Consider the following 19,335-nt stretch of genomic DNA (forward strand, 5'->3'; position numbering starts at 1 on the left):
TACAGTATCATAAGCTTAATGAATATTTGTTTCATATATAGTGGAAAGGCTTAGCCCAGAATGAGAAGTCACAATAAATCCAATGACTTCCACTTGTTGAAATTTATCTGGTGGAAAATTCTCCAATTAGAAGTCACATTTAAAGCCAGTTTTAACAAAGACACCACCTGAGCGCCACCATGATTTCTCACTAGGTATGTATTTCATTCTGGTTAAGTATTATGTGCATACCTCTCATATGTTGAGGTGTGAATAATGAAATGCAAACATAAGGGACAAACATCCTCAGAAAGGTACTTGACTTTACAAACCAGGCTCTCTGCACATAAAAGGTGCTCTTGTCTGCCTACTGTGGAGATTACATTTTGATAATATCACAAGGAACCAACCATCTAGAATATAATGCAAGATGTTTTACCTTATATATCTTAGAAATTTTAAAGGCATGGGCGGTACGCCTCCTGATAACATCTGATTCGTTCGTGGGAGGAAGTGGATTGTAGAATAAGGTTTTGTCATTTGGAAGAGGCTAAAAAGACAAAGGCATACTGTTTAAATCATTATTTTTATTAGGCTTCTCCAGAACAAAGGACCATAGTGATTTTTCAGGCAAACACTACCCCTGAACATCATATGAGACATTTACTACCTCCTTGACTCCCATTACTTCAGGAAAAGCTGTAGCCACATTTCCAGCTGTACTGCAAGAGCGTGGGAGCATGAAGCAAAGAGCATGGTACTCTAGTCCAGCAAGACCAAAGGGACCAGCCAGAGCTTCTGGCCAGTCTTGTAACACTTTGTGAGATGGAACAAATTGGCATGTGCAGAAGCTTAGCGCACGCAGGCTCTGCTTTCTAGACTCTTCCCCCAACCAGATCACCAGACAGGCAAAGTGATTAAAGTTCTCCCCAGGCCAAAACCGAAACACAAACCACCCCCACTGATGTCACTGACACTTCGAGAGATGGCTTCTGGCCAAACCAGTGATATTTCATCTCTGACTTCCTTGGGAAATAGCTCTGCCCAGCATGAGGAAGTGATGGACTTATCACCGATGCTTGACAAAAAATATGGACCGCCTGGGCTGAGTTACAATGAGGCAAGTGAGTGGGAGGGGCCCTTCCTGTATCACTCATTCTGCAGAAGGCACTTGTCAGCCAGCTGCGTTTCCCACGCCCAGAGGACAGAGGGTCTGGGAGATGTGTTGCAGTGACACATCATGCACACCTCCTTTAAGGCCATCTGCTACTTTCCTCTCAGTTCCTTCCCACCCCCACCTGCACAGATATACCAAAATACAGTGTGTTGGTTGTAATCTAAGCCCAGGGTACATTATAGGCAAGGCCAGAGCTAATACTGCTCCTAGGAAACAAAGTACGGGCCCAGAGAAGGCATGTAAATTGGGGTGAATCAAAACAGCAGCTAGCAGAGGCTGGAATCTGGAAATGAAAAAAATGTTCACAACCCCTCTAAAATCACAGCCACGAAGAATGAAATTTTCCTGACTGGACTTTTTTCAAGACATTAAGACCAATTCTTCAAGCTTATAGATACTATTTCAGCATTTTCAGGCAAGGGGCAAAAGTGGTCAAAACTTCAGCCTGTGTCTCCTTTAATAAAATTGTGTTATTTAGCCACCCCAGGGTGCAGAGATAGAAGTAATTCAGCCAAATCAACAGTCTTCCCCATGAGAGTTACCTTCTGAATACTCATCTAATCACTTTCGTACTTAGGTTTATATGTTTACAGGAAAAGCAGAGAATGCTAAAGTCAGCAAAAAACAGTACACAAATGCCTGCCCCTACCCTGGGAGCCTCATGGGGCCTGGGAGTGAAAATGAGGAAATCTGCAAAACAAAAGTTCCTCTCTCCAAAGAATAGGTCAGGAAATTTTATTCTGATTCTCCTTTCTCTTGGTTTTAGAACTTGAAAATTCCTAAGTACAGAAAAGTCAGTGTGAGCACAAGTGGTAGCAGTGAGGAACTTACCAATGACTTGTCAATGATGCAGAACATGTAGGCATCATGGAGAAGGATGTGCATTGGTCTCTTGGGATGAAAACTGATATGTGTGATGGGAGTGTCCCTTTGGAGCCAAAGGTAATGAAACCCCTGCTTCTGGATGGTCCGGCTCCACTCTGTATACTGTTTGTCTGGGATACTGTACTCAAATACCTAAAAAAGGATAGGATACACAAGAAATGCAGGCTGATACCCAGAAAAACTGGAAGGTATCCCGGATTCCTAACCAGAAAGTATCTATACAAACCCTAACTGCATCATATTCAGCCTTATGCCGCCTACTGTTTTTTTTTAAAGACTTTATTTATTTATTCATGAGAGACACAGAGGGAGAGAGGCAGAGACATAGGCAGAGGAAGAAGCAGGCTCCATGCAGGGAGCCCAATGTGGGACTTGATCCTGGGACTCCAGGATCATGCCCTAGGCCGAAGGCAGGCACTAAACCACTGAGCCACCCAGGGATCCCCTGCTTTCTGGTTTTTTAAGTAAAAAAAATAAAATAAAATAAAAAATTAAATTACAGGACACTAAACAATTAAAACAGAAAGGTTTACAGTGAAATTCACCCTGTCATCTTGACACCTCTCCTTCCCAAAACAAGAGGAGCCTATTTACATCTTTTCAGATCTTTTATGCATACAATACATGCTATTCTGCATGTTGTATTTTTTATTTAGCATTATATCATGGAGACTGAGCCATGTCAGTATCAATAACTACAGCTATATATCCATCACTCTTGCTCCTCTCACACATAATGTATTCCCATTTATTTATTTATTTATTTAAAAGATTTTATTTATTTATTCATAGACACAGAGAGAGAGAGAGGCAGAAACACAGGCAGAGGGAGAAGCAGGCTCCATGCAGGGAGCCCAACGTGGGACTTGATCCCAGGTCTCCAGGATCACACCCCAGGCTGCAGGCAGTGCCAAACCGCTGCGCCACCGGGGATGCCCCATGTATTCACATTTTTAAAAAAAAGATTTTCTATTTATTTATTCATGAGAGACATAGAGAAAGAGAGGCAGAGACATAGGCAGAGAGACAAGCAGGGTCCACGCAGGGAACCCGATGAGGGACTCGATCCCAGGACCCCAGGATCACACCCTGGGCTCAAGGCACACGCTCAACAGCTGAGCCACCTAGGGATCCCAATGTATTCACTTTTTGGACGTACCATGATTTACTTATCTAATTTGTTTAATGGACATTTACACTATTTCCAATATTTTACTGTTATAAAGCTACACTGATTATCTGTCTTTTTGTACCACTGAAGGCATAGATCTATAGGAATAACTTTTTCTTTCTTCTTAAAAATTGATTGATTGATAGAGAGAGAGAGAGAGAGAGAGAGAGAGTGCGAGTACGCCCACGCGCCCAAGCATGTGAGTGCACAAGGAAGAAAGAACCCTAAGAAGACTCCACGCTGAGTATGGAGTCTGAGGCAGGGCTCTATCTCACAACCTTGAGATCAAGACTTGAGCCAGAACCAAGAGTCAGATGTTTAACTAACTGCACCACCAGGCATCCCAGGAAGAACTCTTAAAATTGAAACTTCTGATTCAAAGATTATGTGTATTTAATTTTTAAAAAATGCATCTCAAAGTGTCCTCTAAAGGGGCCATACTAATATATGCAGTGTATGAAGTGGTGTTTCCTGTATCCTCACAGCATTGTGCATTATCAACTCTACTCATTTTTATTAACATGTACAAAAAAATTTCCTACTAGATTTAAAGCACCTAAGGGACCAACTGCCAGAAAAAGGCATCAGGTGGACATTATGTGTGATAAAGACAAGCATGTGGGGGATCCCTGGGTGGCTCAGCAGTTTAGCCCCTGCCTTTGGCCCAGAGTGTGATCCTGGAGTCCGAGTCACGGGATCGAGTCCCACGTCGGGCTCCCGGCATGGAGCCTGCTTCTCCCTCCTCCTGTGTCTCTGCCTTCTCTCTCTCTCTCTCTCTCATAAATAAATAAATAAATAAATAAATAAATAAATAAATCTATCTTTAATAAAAAAAAGACAAGGATGTGGCTTCACTAATCTTTCGGTTACTGAACAAGGTCACAAACTGACGAAACTGAAATGAAAGGTTTCATTTTGTGGACTGAACACACACACACACACACACGTGAGTGTAAAAACTATTAAAGTAGCAAGCATCAGTTGCCCAGCAATCTACTTATATGTGCTACTCAGATCACACTTTATTTTTCCAACAGCTCAATGAGAGGTATTATGCCCATTTTACAGATCAGGATCATCATCAAGTACTGATCATTTCACAATGTATTCCATTTCACAACAGCTATAACTCAGTTATTTTAAAGATTTTCTTACAATTTGGTATAGAAAAAAACAGTGGGCTATGCACTCATTTTGGCTACTCTTTCCAGTGGCCTAATTTTTTTTCTTTTTTTTTTTTTTAAATATTTATTTATTTATTCATGAGAAACACACACAGAGAGAGAGAGAGAGAGAGAGAGGCAGAGACACGGGCAGAAGCAGGCTCCATGCAAGGAGCCCGATGTGGGACTCGATCCCAGGTCTCCAGGATCACACCCTGGGCTGCAGGCGACGCTAAACCGCTGCGCCACCAAGGCTGCCCAGCAATGGCCTAATTTCTGTATCTGCCAAAGTGAAGGCAAATTTCATGATTTTTTTAGTTACTCCCAACTTCAAGGTCTTATTCCATCCCATATCCAGTCTAACACCTGGGTCCATATCATCTCTAGTCTAAAATAACCAGGGGCACTGAGATGGCTCAGTTAGTTAAGCGTCTGCCTTTGGCTCAGATCTCCAGGTCCTGGGATTGAGCTCTGCATTGGGCTTTCTGCTTAGCAGGGGAGTCTGCTTTCCCTCTCCCTCTGCCCCCTCCACCACTTATGTTCTCTCTTGCTAGCTCTGCTCTCTCTCAGAAAGAAGTAAAACAATCTTAAAAAAAAAAAAAAACAATTAAAATAACCAATAAAATGAGTACTTCAAAATCCCTCCCTTTACTCTATAATCTCAGAGCTTCATCATTCCATGTGCCCATCAAGCCAAAGGATATTACTGGCCTATAAATACCCAAGCTAGATACATGGAAGCTTTACTTTGCACAAGAGAAAACTACCTGTGTATCTTCCACTACATTCAAACAAAGGCTCCTCCAAAATTGTCATTAGCTTTTTAGTTACTATCCAACAGAAAGGAATTAGAAAACATTCGAATCTCTTACCTGCTGGTCAGAATGAGCGATGACAAGGTTGTTGGTATTGGGGGCGATGGCCAGAGCAGTTACAGGGAAATTATAGGAAGGTACTGTGCAGTGAAGCTGGAACAAATAACAGATACAAAAGACAATTCTACATACCTTCCCTCAGGGAAGGCTGGATGCTCTAGGTCTGTGGTTTTAAATAATGTTCCTTAGAACTCAAAGAGTTCTATGGAAGCTCCCCAAAACATCAGGCAGTATCTCCAAATAAACCTAAATTTCATTAAAACAAGCAAACACAAAACCACTTGTAACTGCTTACAAAACTGACAGCATTTGCAGAAAACTTCAGAGTAAAGCTTTTGCTATCATCTATCTGTATGAATTGCTCATAAATATGTCATTGAACAAGGAATCTATAGCTCTACACTAGATAAAAAAGAAACTAATGCCTAGACATGGACATGTATATACAGTTGCAAGACATGTGCACTCTTAAATGCCAGGCAAAGTTCAAAGAGCAGTACGTGCTCCTGCCACAAGGTCATCAAGATTAAGTAATGCAATTAGCAGGCAAACTCATTCAATGGTACAGTTTGGTATTGTTCTTTAAATATCTGATGCTTAATGCCAGTTTGGGCATTATTATATTACTTATATTTTTATTATATTACTTATATAATTTTTATGAAGATGAAAACTTCTACGGGGTTATTTTAATTCAAGTGTGGACAAGATCGTTACTAATTAGTGAAAGTATTTTCCTGCTATTCCTCTAACTTCTATTTAATTAAAAAATATCTTGAGGGTACTTGATAGGATGAGCACTGGGTGTTAGACTGTATGTTGGCAAATTGAATTTAAATTAAAAAAAAGGGAAAAAAATACCTTGAGATTACAAGGCATCTATTAAAAGGAAATTGTTACTACCTGCAACTATTCATCTGGGTAAATTCGAATTCTCCTCTTCATAATATAGAAATAACCTGGATGTGAATTCATTATCCATAAATCCTTAATTTCAAACTTCTGTACAAAAGTACTTTCACTGTTCCCACTAACTGATTTTAATACTGCAGATTAGTTTTTGGGCTCCAAACAAATAAAACAGGAAAAATTCTTAGTTAAAAAAAAAAAAAAAAAAAGCCTAGTAATTTTCTAGGGCATATCAATCTGCCTTGAGTCTTGTAACTGCAGAGCTAACATCCTTCTGTTTCCTGCTCCTTAAACCTTGCTCACCTTCAGACTTTTTATGTTGTACACATGGACTCCAGCACTGGTACCTGATGCAGCCAGCCAATTCCCATCTGGACTTACTGCCAAAAGACACATGGACTCCACTGTCCCTGTGCAGACAGAGTAACAGTTTAGTCTTCTGAATTCACTGTTCATAGCCAGCTTTGGCCTGAAGATGATAACAAAAGCCAGTAAGTTTTGTTTTTTTTTTTTAAGATTTCTTTCTTTCTAAAAGATTTTATTCATTCATTCATTCATTCATTTATTTATTTATTTATTTTTATGGGGGGGGGGACGAAGATGATAATAAAAGCCAGTAAGCTTTTTTTTTTTTTTTTTTTAAAGATTTCTTTCTTTCTAAAAGATTTATTTGTTTGTTTGTTTGTTTGGGGGGGGGGGGGCACACAGAGACATAGGCAGAGGGAGAAGCAGGCTCCATGCAGGGAGCCCGATGTGGGACTCGATCCTGGGTCTCTGGGATCATGCCCTGGGCCGAAGGAGGCACTAAACCGCTGAGCCACCTGGGCTGCTTTTTCTTTTCTTTTCCCTTTCCTTTTCCCTTTCTTTTCCTTTCAAGATTTTATTTATTTATTCATGAGAGACACAGAAAGAAGGCAGAGGCAGAGGGAGAAGCAGGCACCTCACAGGGAGCCTGATGTGGGACTCGATCCCAGAACTCTGGGATCATGCCCTGAGCCAAAGACTCAACCGCTGAGCCACCCAGGCGTCCTGAAAAGGCTTTATAATAAGACATAAAACAGGTGCTGAAGGATGGGTGAGTGGGCAGAAAAGGATAGAGAACAAAGTAAACTAAGTGAAAAGGACTGGAATAGCGGCTTGGTGGCTATGAAGAAACCAGCGTGTAAGAGGTTAAAAGATAAAACAGGAGGAACAAATAATGTGATGTCTATAACACAGAGCCTAATTTTAAGGGGTGCTAAATGCAAAACAGAGTCTACATTTTTTAATAATAACATGTACTCAATACACACTGCCGCTTATTTTATCTGACTCTTAACCTGTGGGTTTCTTTTCCTGTATGCTTCTGGAACAGCTTATGAACAGTGACAGAGTTTAAGTTAAAAGAGTTGATTTTCCAGGCTGATGGAGTCTAAGCAAGTTCTCAATCATAAACTCAGCAATAGTTATCTATACAGTTTCTCAGTCATGCATACTCATGCTCTCAAAGAACATGAGAAATTCAATCGTGAACTTTATATGACAGGAAATAAAACTGCATGTTTAAGTTCATCTTTATTAAGAGCCTGCTTCTTCCTGTACCTATGTCTTTGCCTTTCTGTCTCTCATGAATAAATAAATAAAATCTTAAAAAAAATAAACCTTTATTAAAAAAATAAAATAAAAACAACAAAAAAAGTCTAAAAAATACCTCTGTACAAACATGTCAGAAATACACAAAAATATTAATGGTAGTTGTTTCTGGATGTCAGGATTACAGAGGATTTTAACTTTCTTCTTGCTCTGCTAACAAAACTCTAGGAAGGGTGATGAAACTTCTGGCCCCAAATAAGGAATCAAAAACCCAGTGAGAAAAGAGTAGGTGTAAGGAACATTTCAGATCTCGTAAAGCGTTTTCACTTGCCAGATATCTCCTCCTACTTTAAATTGCAAACATGTGAGTATTTACAGGGCTGAGAAGAGCATTAGGGAATCCCAACAATGAGTGATGTTTAAAAAGGGGGGAGAAAAAGATACACAGAGACTGACAACTCTCTCCTTTGGCCAGTTACCAAGTTCCTACCTGACTGAGGCTGAAAAGTATGCAGGTGCTTGAAGCTTCCTTCCAACAGGCGAATAATATGTAGAGACCCTTGATTTGATGCCACAAAGAGCTTAGCTGAATCTTCAGAAAACAAAATCTGAAGGGCAGAGCGAAGGAATGCTGGCATTTTGGAAACCTTGGGGTGAACCAGTAGGAAAAAACCAGTAAGACAGAGAAGACAGACCTAGAATCCATCAAAAATAATCACAGCCAGGCTTAAATGACATTAATGCTTCCCGTACCTAAGAAAGCCAACTGACCAAGAACCTGGAACACTGACATGCCTATTATAACCTATCCATCCCCCACTTTCATCTCTTCAAAAGCCTAACCTTTAGTGTCACTTTCTGGCATTTCCCTACTCCTCCAAAAATAAAATTGATTCAAAATTAAGACAGTTTTATAACAGCTGCCTCCAAATAGCTTTTTACTGAGCAAAGATTCATATCCAGTACATTCCACTTCACATAAAAATCACTTATGAAATTTCTTATTGTTTAACCAGACATTGTGTTATTACTTACCCTTTGGAGGCTTATGTTGTCATGTTCGTAATTCAACCGATAAAGAAAAAAACGAGAAGTTGTAGAATAGGCTATCCAACTTCCACACGGGGAGATACAGCTGCAAATAATGTTTTCTGGACCCTGGCAATGTTTGGAATCAAGATGAATAACCAGAAAAACTTCACATGATAAGGTTCCTGTGACATGAATCCTCAAGCTATTGCTACTCTGGATATACCCACAACACCTACACATAATCCTGACACTGATATGCTATGATTATTTCAGAGGTACAGCACCTAAATGGTGTGGCTTGATTTCCAAAACCAAGAACAGAGGTCTATGAATACTAAGAACTGATCTCTGCCCATCATGTACTTTAAAGATAGCTTCATACTAAACTCTAACTTTAGAAACCGGAGAAGAAAGGCATTTGATGCAGTAAAGCTTTGGAGGCCAGGTGGCTTAGAAAACTGATTTTCTGGGTTTTGTTTATGATACCTGCCTCAAAGCTCCCCATGAAATAGTAAATAAAAAAATCTGCAAAATAAAGGAGAAGTTTAATGTAACATTTATGTAATTAAAAAACACAAAATATCTAAATGTATGTACTGATACACACATCTGTGTCACATAGAAAAAGATCTGGAAGGACATACAGTGAATCAATACTGTTATTATATAGCAATAATTATTCTGGGAGAGTGAACTAGAATTAAAGAGGTAGTCAAGGCTATAAACTACAAATACTGTTTGAATTCTTTCCAGTAAGAATGTATTCACAAATATTTATGAAATTAAAATAAAGACATTTAGGGGTGCCTAGCTGGCTCAATCGGAAGAGAATGTGACTCTCGATCTCAGGGTTGTGAGGTCAAGCCCCACGATGGGTGTTGAGATTACTAAAAAAAAAAAGTAAAAACTTAAAAAAAAAAAAAAAAAGACATTTAAAAGGAACTTACAAAACATTTTGAATATTGTATTCTCATCACTGTGGAAAGAAATGACATACACATGCACATATGGGTAGAAATCTTTTCTGGAAAGATGTACAAGAAACTATTGGCAGTGATTATCTCTGAAGAGTGGGACTGGGATTTGGGGTAAGAACGAGGCTTTCTTTTAAATATTTTATTTATTTATTCATGAGAGACACAGAGAAAGAGAGGCAGAGACACAGGCAGAGAGAGAAGCAGTCCCCATGCAGGGAGCCTGATGTGGGACTCGATCCTGGGTCTCCAGGATCACACCCTGGGCTGAAGGCAGGTGCTCAACTGCTGAGTCACCCCCAGGTGTCCCAAAAAGGAGGCTTTTTCATTGTACTCTTGTACCATTTTATTATTTTAATTTTAATTTTTTTTAGAGAGAGCATGTGTGAGGGGGGCGGAGGAAGGGTGAGAATCTTAAGCAGACTCCTCACTCAGCGTGGACCCTGATGTAGGGCCCCATGTCACAACTCTGATCTGAGTCAAAATCAACCGATTGAGCTGCCTGTACCATTTTAGTTTTTAAAAAATATGCAAATTATTTATATAATAATACCAAAAAAAAGAAAAAAACAATTTCCTTTATTCATTCATCCAATAAATTCTGAATGCCCAACTTACCTAGTTCTGTTGACATAGTACTTCATTCAAATCATTTAAGAGTTTACAGTTTATGGTACCAACTAAATAACCCTCAAAATTCAGAATAAGAAAAATGTTCTGGATTTCAGAGCCTGAACACACCATTAAACTTCCTTACCTTTGTCTTGAGGTGCAGCAAATGATCTGCATTTTTAGAAAGTGGAAGGGTATCCCCATTCTTTCCTGGAACAAGAAATTTCCCTGAGGTTTTCCTTCTCAAAGAAAGATCATTTGTACTTTTTTTTTTTTTTTTTTTTTTTTTTACTAAAAAGTCACTCCTGAGTAGAACGGAATCGCTACCACTAGGAAACCAGAAAAATGTCTGACTTCGTAAACCCACAGTGGGCTTACAGGAGGCAGAAAGCACTGAGTACTTTCTTAGCTTCTATTTGGGTGCCTTGGATATGGCCTATGGTAGGTATATCATCAATTCTCTGAAGCTACAACCCACAGCCAGGCATGCAGGTAGGTGGAAGCGGGGTTTGCGTGGCTTTGACTACAACTTCATTTGCTCATTTTGGAATTTAAAGCAAAAACCTCTCACCGACTATAAAACAATAGAGCCCAAACACTTCCAGACCACGTCATACACAAGGCCACTAAGGCTATCACCCTAGTAAGATTAACGTGACCTTCTTTTTCACTGTAGGACTGTCACTCCCCAACATTAACCCTTATCATATTCAGCAGCTTGTTTTGATCCCAGTCAAGATGGGGCAAACTGAACCTTTACCTCCACTATGCCTTACAGTGTACCTTATAGAATCATCAACTTTTAACAGAATCATTATCCTGCTAATGATTCTAACACTGAAGAACTCTTTTGCTCTGCCCAAAAGCTGCCAAAGACACAGAAAAATCTACTTCCGTTTTTCCACAAGCAAAATTTCAACTGCAATTCTAATTTTCTACTTCTCTCTCCAGTTTTCTTATTGGAAAAGTAAACTCCCATTGTACCTGTTGCAACTGTAGATCCCAGTCGCCAAAGTTCCAAGTGATGAGTAAACTGGAAAAGGAGAAGCTGCCTCTTTTTTGAACAGGAAATGAGACGTCGCTGTATCCAAAAATTTAAAAGTGATAAATAAGCCAAGGTATTCTATTGCCTCAGTACTAGATACAGTAGCAACACCCTAGCACATTTTTTACTGTTGAAATCCATGTACTTGTTAAAAATTTTCTAAGTACTACCATATGCCAGCACTATCCTGGGACTAAGAACCTAACAGTAAATAAAAACATAGCTACTGGCCTCAAGCTTGTAGTCTAAAAGGGCTGACAAATAATTAATCAGGCAACCGCACTAAGTGTCAAGAATTTTAACAGAGCTAGGGATGCCTGGGTGGCTCAGCGGTTGAGTGTTTGCCCTTGGCTCAGGGCATGATCCCAGATTCCCGGGATCGAGTCCCGCATTGGGCTCCGTGCATGAAACCTGCTTCTCCTCCCTCTGCCTGTGTCTCTACCTCTCTCTCATAAATAAATAAACTCTTAAAAATATATATATATATGTTAAAATATACATATGTAATAAAGAATTTTAACAGAGCTGAGCACAGTATGTAATGAAAAAAAGTAGAAAAGATATCTAATCTAGGCTCGTGGGAGTAAAGACAGGAGCCCAGATGAGGCTCATTAGTGAAGACTAATCAAGCAAAAAAAGGTAAGGCAGGATGCTCCAGGCAAAGTGATAGGCATGTAAAACAGCTCAAAGTCCAGAGAGCCTCAGAGGGAATAGTCTTTCAGCACACTAAACTGAGTAGGGGTAGGGATGGGATGCAACAAGTGTTTGACAGAAGAAGTGAGAGAAGATGCTGAAGGACCATGGGCAGACCAAGGCAGATTTCATAAGCCATGGTAAGGAATTAGGTCTTATTCCTGAAGGCAACAGGGACCACCAAAGGCTTTTAAGCATGGAATGATGAGTTATTTGAGAGGATCAATAATAGGCCAGAATTGACACAAATGTAAATAAAAGGAGACCATTTAACAAGGGAGTCCAGATGAGAAAAGACACTGATTAAAACTAGGATAATGGCAGCGTAGACAAAGAGAAATGACTAGATTCACAAAACAATGAAGAGGTAGACTCAGTAACATTTGCTGGTTGAGTGGAATGTAGAAGCAAGTAGTAGGCAGAAGAGTTTCTAGCTTGGGGAAGAAAATGTCCTTTTATCTAGGAAGGAACACTGGAAGTCTTGATTTTCCTGCTCTCACTCCAACAGGAGTCCAGTCTTAAAAACACAAATAAACTCCCCATAAACCACAACTATCTGGAAAAGGGAATGATGACTCCAGAAAGTGAAGTAGGAGTGCTATAAATCTCTTGGTTCCTGTAAATGTCTTTGTGAGAGGCTTACCTCAAAAATAGAGGGAAAAACAAAGAAGGTAAGTAATGACACAAGTCCTACAGATTTGCCCAGGAAGTGTGAGCTGTACTCAGGCTAATGGGACAGATGGAGAGTGGGGGCTAGGGAGTGATACTTACATGAGGAAAAGTGATTTTTCGGAGAGCAGCATCATAATTCTTAACCTCCACCTTCTCCATGAGAGGACGAATGACTAAGTGTGTGTCTGTGCCTAGGGCAGGAAGAGCAGAGCGGGGGTAGGGAGAAGGCATCAGAATTAGAAAAAGTCTTGCATGGCCTGGGTAAAGCAGCAGCCTGGCAGAGAGTGCAACCTACCTCCAGATATCAATGCTGTCGGGCTGTGGGCCACGGCTCGAACGTCATGTGTATGATGCTGGAATGGCTTTGTCCGCACCCACTGCTTCTCACTGCTGTTGGAAGTCACAGAGACCAGCTGAAAATGGAATACTGTCCCCTCGGCTGTGCCCACCACGAAACTGTCTTCTTGCTGAGAAATTAAATCATTAGGGAGGTACATTTAAGCAAAACAGGGCCCAGTTTGAAAGATATTCCCTGAGGTTTTCTGTCTGCACAGCCTAGGGGAAAACCTATGCCCAGAATTGGAAGGTAGGTTATGGGGTCTTTTTCCTCCAGAAGGTGACAATTCCATCAGAGGAGCAAGCTTACACATAGGTGATATGCTCCCTACTGACAAAATTAACAATATGTACCTCAAGCTGTTATAGTGCTTTCAAATACACAAACTAGTTGCTACTAGAAAAGCAACAAAAGGGACACCTAGGTGGCTCAGTGGTTTAGTGTTTGCCTTTGGCCCAGGGCGTGATCCTGGAGACCTGGGATCGAGTCCCACATCGGGCTCCCTGCATAGAGCCTGCTTCTCTGCCTATTGTCTCTGCCTCTCTCTCTGTGTCTCTCATAAATGGATGAATAAAATCTTAAATATATATATATATATATATATATATATATATATGTGTGTGTGTGTGTGTGTGTGTGTGTGTGTGTATATCTCCTCAGAAGATTTGTGAACAGGGACACATATATATGTATATTGATGTCATAGCAGCATTATTCACAAAAGCCAAAAAGATGAAAACCCAAACGTACATCGAGATGAATAGACATAATGCAATATGCATGTGTATGTATATATGTATGTACGTGTGTATATATACATATATAATAAAATACTATTCAGCTTTAAAAAGGGACAAAATTCTAATAGTCTAATATGGATGAACTTTTTTTTTTCTTTTAATTTGTTTATGATAGTCACACAGAGAGAGAGAGAAAGGCAGAGATATAGGCAGAGGGAGAAGCAGGCTCCATGCACCGGGAGCCCGACATGGGATTCGATCCCGGGTCTCCAGGATCGCGACCCGGGCCAAAGGCAGGCGCTAAACTGCTGCGCCACTCAGGGATCCCTGGATGAACTTTTTTTAAATAAGATTTTATTTATTTATTCGTGACAGACACAGTGAGAGAGTGAGAGAGAGAGAGAGAGAGAGAGAGAGGCAGGCAGAGACACAGGCAGAGGGAGAAGCAGGCTCCATGCAGGGAGCCCGACATGGGACTTGATCCCGGGTCCCCAGGATCACACCCCGGGCCGAAGACGGCACTAAACTGCAGGGCTACCAGGGTGGCCCAAGATGAACTTCGAAAACATTATGGTAAGTAATATAACTCAGAAAAGGACAAATATTATATGATTCCACTTATATGGGGTACCTAGAACAGCAAATTGATAAGGACAGAGAAAAGAATAAAGATTATTAGGGCTGGGAGAAATAAGGTGTTATTGTATAACCAATAGTTTTTTTTTCTTTTTAAGGATTTTATTTATTTATTCATGAGAGACGCAGAGAGGCACAGGCATCAGCAGAGGGAGAAGCAGGCTCCACATAGGAGCCTGATGTGGGACTTGATCCTGGAACTCCAGGATCATGTCCTGAGCCGAAGGCAGAGGCTCAACCACTGAGCCACCCAGGTGTCCCTAACCAGTAGTTTCTGTGTGATGAAAAAGTTCTGAAGATGGAAAGAGGTGATGGTTGCACAACACCACAAATGTACTTAATGCCACTGAAATGTACTTAAAAATGGTTAAAGTGGGGGTGACTGGGTGGCTCAGTTGGTTGAGTGCCCATCTCTTGATTTTCTGCTCAGGTCCTCATCTCAGGGTCGTGGGGTCGAGGGCTCTGTGCTCAGCTGGGAGTCTGCTTCCTCCTTCTCTCTCCCTCTGCCCCTCCCCCTGCTCACACACGCATGCTCTCCCTTTCTCAAAAGCCAATCTTTTTTTTTGTTTAAGATTTTATTTATTCATGAGGTAGAGACAGAGAGGGAGAGAGAGAGAGAGAGAGAGAGAGAGAGAGGCAGAGATACAGGCAGAGGGAGAAGCAGGCTCCATGCAGGGAGCCCGACGTGGGACTCCATCCCGGGTCTCCAGATCAGGCCCTGGGCTGAAGGCGGAGCTAAACCACTGAGCCACCCGGGCTGCCCTCAATCAATCTTCAAACAAAAATGATTAGGGGCACCTCGATGGCTCAGTGCTTGAGTGTCTGCCTTTAGCTCAGGTTGTGATCCCAGGATCCTGGGAAAGAGTCCCACATTGGATTCCCCACAGGGAGCCTCCTCCCTCTGCCTGTTTCTGCCTTTCTCTCTCATGAATAATTAAAAAAAAAAAAAAAAGTAAAGTCGGGATGCCTGGGTGGCCCATTTGGTTAAGTCTCTGACTCCTGATCCTCAGCTCAGGTCTTAATCTCAGGGTCATGAATTTAAAAAAAAAAAAAAAAAAAAAAAAGCCCAACACGTAACACATATACAAAAACACACAAAAACCCTAGTAAACTACTGGGAATGTAGGAGGAAAAATCAGAAAATTGTAGTCAAAAGAGTAAAGTTTAGAAAACCCTGAAATTCCTGGGGCACCTGGAGAGAAGCAGCCTCGTCAGCATCACACAAAGACCAGGTTCCCTGGTCCTCAGTATAAGGCTCTCTCTTACCAGTATGTTGAGCACTGTGACTTCTGTTAGTTTTATTTTTTTTTATTTTTAAAAAATATTTATTTATTTTTTCTGTTAGTTTTAAAAGGTCTTAGTGTGTCTGGGGTGCCTCAGTGGCTCATTCAGTTTAGTGTCTGATCTCAGGATCCTTGGATAGAGCCCCATATTGGGCTCTGTACTCAGTGGGGAGTCTTCCTGAGGATTCTCTCTCCCTATGTCCCTCCCCCCAGCTCACACTCTTTCCTTCTCTAAAATAAATCATCTTTTAAATAAAGCAAGTAAATCGTCTTGGTGTATCTATGATTTTATTATTTTTTTAATCTGTAATTTAAAAAAATTCCTTTATAAAAAAATTTCCTTTATATTCTCAAAAATTTTAACCAGCTTTTAAAAATACATATAACTTGGGATCCCTGGGTGGCTCAGCGGTTTGGCGCCTGCCTTTGGCCCCAGGGTGCCATCCTGGAGTCCCGGGATCAAGTCCGTCAGGCTCCTGGCATGGAGCCTGCTTCTCCTTCCTCCTGTGTCTCTGCCTCTCTCTCTCTCTCTTTCTCATAAATAAACAAATAAATCATTTTTTTAAAATAAAAATACATATTACTTTGGGCTGGAGGAAAAAAAGAAGATATGACGGATGTTTGATAAGGTAGTGAGAAAAGCCAGGAACCTGGATCAGCAGGTAAACAAACAGAATGAAGATTAGGTCAGCCAGTTAAGAGAAATGACATGTCTAAACACGTATAAACATGGAACTGCCACCAACTACACATTTACTATTCTAAAAACTATGGGAGTAACTTGCAAAATTAAGTATCACTTGACCTACCTATCAAGGTGAAACTGTGAATGACTTTGAAATGTATATAAAAAGTACTGGTATCCTTATCTAGTGAACCCTGAGACTGTCTCAGAGCTATTTTACAACTCTGTAAAAACTGTAGTAATGAGAGTAATGCAAAATAACTTTGCCTGGTGGAATGTAGCTATTAATTGCCCTGTGGACACTGAGTCTTGCAAGAATTTTAAGTAAATTCATTTCAGCATCCCTGATGACCTTATGGGACTGTTTGTTAAATTGTCCTTTGAACTGCTTATAATATCTTACTGGTTTCCTCATTAGTTAATGAGTTACAGAAAATCTGTGACATTTCCACTTCATTTTTTTTTTTTAATTTATCATGAGAGACAGGAGAGAGAGGCAGAGACATAGGCAGCAGAAGAAGCAGGCTCCATGCAGGGAGCCCAATGTGGGACTTGATCCCGGAACTCCACACCTTGAGCCAAAGGCAGACGCTCAACCGGTAAGCCACCCAGGGATCCCCCACTTCATGTCTGTATGAATGATGATTTTTTATCTTTTTCCCCCCTAATCATTTAATAGCTCTTCACACAGGTAAGGAAACTGGAACTTCAAAAGCCTTTGCTCTGGGCACACCATACCACCTCAACCTTATGCCAGTTCTCTTTGAGGTCACTTGTAGGCACATGATGGTGAGAAAGAAGGAAAGCTTATCTGAAGGTCAGCATATAAGGTAGCCCAGACCAGCCTCTCCCTCACTTCCTGTAAGATTACTATTTGAAAACCATTATCCTGGGCAGCCCAGGTGGCTCAGAGTGTGATCCTGGAAACCCTGGATCGAGACCCACATCGGGCTCCCTGCATGGAGCCTGCTTCTCCCTCCGCCTATGTCTCTGCCTCTCTCTCTCTCTCTCTGTGTCTCTCATGAATAAATAAATAAAATATTTAAAAAAAGAAAAGAAAAGAAAAGAAAAGAAAATCATTATCCCAAGCAAAAGTGGAGATACTGAGCAACTTAGGAGCTCACAGACTGTTCCCCATCTCCAACTAAACAGTTCATCTACCCACCGCCCCCCCAAAAAAAGGTGGGGCAGTTTGCACAAAATCCCACCTACAGAGAGGGATAAAGAAGGCAACACTAACTTACTCCATATCATCTTTCCTGGAGGTAGATCATAGAAGAAATGAAAGAAAAGGGCTCTCTTAGGGCACAGATGGAACAAAGCAAGGGGAAAGCTGACCTGGAAAGGGAGAGGGGAAAGTGTCCTAATTTAATCACAGAGTGACTGTTTCACACAGAAAAACAATCTAAAGACTGACTTCTAAATGAAAGCAAATGTTCCCTATGACTCCCTGCAGGTATCAGTACTCACCTACTTGATAAGGGTGCAAGACATCTAAGACGATCAAAGGACTGAGTATTTGCCACTATTCACTCTTCAGTCAATGAAAATCCATTAAAAAGATATCTAAAAATAATCAGCTCTTCTGGCAAAAGAGTGTAGTGGAGAAAACCCTTCAAATTAGGATCAATTTCAAGAGATGTGAAAATAATGCCAATACCACACTCACTCTGTGCCAGATACTGCACTTAGCACCTTTCATGCACTACCTATTTAATCCTCCCCAAACTCTATGAAGTATTACTAGCACACTGTTTTCACAGAAGAAACTGAGGTTTAGAAAGAAGTAGCCTGCCCAAGGAACGTAGTAGCTATTAAGTGCTGCAGCTGAGATTCAAACCCAAATCTGCCCTAGTGTAGTGTGTGTGATAAGCATTTTGAGGGTTGCAATTTGTACAAATACGTTTTTCCCCTTAAAAATAATAAGTACACAATTCATGGACTCTCAGGCATACATTTGCCCACATTTAAACATCTCTGAAACCAAGATATCTTCTAGCTGTCAACCTGCATATGTATGACATCTTCAGGTAAAGAGCAAACATCAAAGTTGCAGAATGGGGGGTACCTGGCTGGCTCAGTTAGTAGATGCAACTCTTGATCTCAGGGTTTTGAGTTTAAGTTGGGTGTGGAGCCTACTTAAAAACAATGAAACAACAAAGCCCAAATAAATACAACTTGCAGAATGGTTGTCAAAAACCATTTGAAAAAAATGGTTTGGGACTACAGAGTCCCAAGAGGAAAAAAATCTTGGGACTACAGAGGAGCAACTACTACTAATACTATGGAGGCTGGGAGGCAAGTGTGGGAAATATGGACCCTGAGGACCAAGTTAAAGGTAAGTTACAGTCCATCCGTGCATGTGAAGATGTTTTCGGAATACCTTACTCACTTATTTCACTAATACTTTCCTTGTTACATATGCACAAAAGTGACAGAGCAAAAATTAATGTTTAAGAGTCTCTAATAAGTAAAAGTCTCCCTAATAAGTAAAATGTAAATTTCGGGCCACTGGGGCTGCCCAAAATTTATTTACTTAAGACAGAGTGAGGGCAGCCAGGGTGGCTCAGCGATTTAGCGCCGCCTTCAGCCCGGGGCATGGTCCTGGGGATTGAGTCCCACGTTGGGCTCCCTGCATGGAGCCTGCTTCTCCCTCTGCTTGTGTCTCTGCCTCTCTCTCTCTCTCTCTGTGCCTTTCATGAATATATAAAATATTTTTTTTAAAAAAATACTAAAAATAGGGATGCCTGGGTGGCTCAGCAGTTAAGCATCTGCCTTCAGCCTGGGGTGTGATCCTGGAGACCTGGGATCGAGTCCCACATCAGGCTTCCCGCATGGAGGCTGCTTCTCCCTCTGCCTGTGTCTCTGTCTCTCTCTGTGTGTGTCTCTCATGAA

At 40.9% G+C, this 19,335-nt stretch overlaps 1 protein-coding gene across 2 annotated transcripts in view; it reads right to left on the reverse strand.

Moving 5' to 3' along the window:
• UTP4 (UTP4 small subunit processome component) overlaps positions 1 to 19,335 on the reverse strand; it is a 43,528-nt gene that overhangs the window by 1,044 nt on the left and 23,149 nt on the right. For both annotated transcript variants that reach the window (XM_041769889.1, XM_041769890.1), the window contains exons 7-16: positions 13,055 to 13,226; positions 12,859 to 12,950; positions 11,334 to 11,430; positions 10,495 to 10,559; positions 8,767 to 8,889; positions 8,222 to 8,378; positions 6,463 to 6,569; positions 5,248 to 5,343; positions 1,988 to 2,173; positions 419 to 529 (exon numbers count right to left, since the gene is read on the reverse strand). In XM_041769889.1, coding sequence (XP_041625823.1) covers positions 419 to 529; positions 1,988 to 2,173; positions 5,248 to 5,343; positions 6,463 to 6,569; positions 8,222 to 8,378; positions 8,767 to 8,889; positions 10,495 to 10,559; positions 11,334 to 11,430; positions 12,859 to 12,950; positions 13,055 to 13,226 — 1,206 coding nt within the window. The remainder of the gene's footprint in view (positions 1 to 418; positions 530 to 1,987; positions 2,174 to 5,247; positions 5,344 to 6,462; positions 6,570 to 8,221; positions 8,379 to 8,766; positions 8,890 to 10,494; positions 10,560 to 11,333; positions 11,431 to 12,858; positions 12,951 to 13,054; positions 13,227 to 19,335) is intronic.

Source organism: Vulpes lagopus, chromosome 10 (genome assembly GCF_018345385.1).
Source record: "Vulpes lagopus strain Blue_001 chromosome 10, ASM1834538v1, whole genome shotgun sequence".
In the NCBI taxonomy this organism is placed as follows: domain Eukaryota; kingdom Metazoa; phylum Chordata; class Mammalia; order Carnivora; family Canidae; genus Vulpes; species Vulpes lagopus.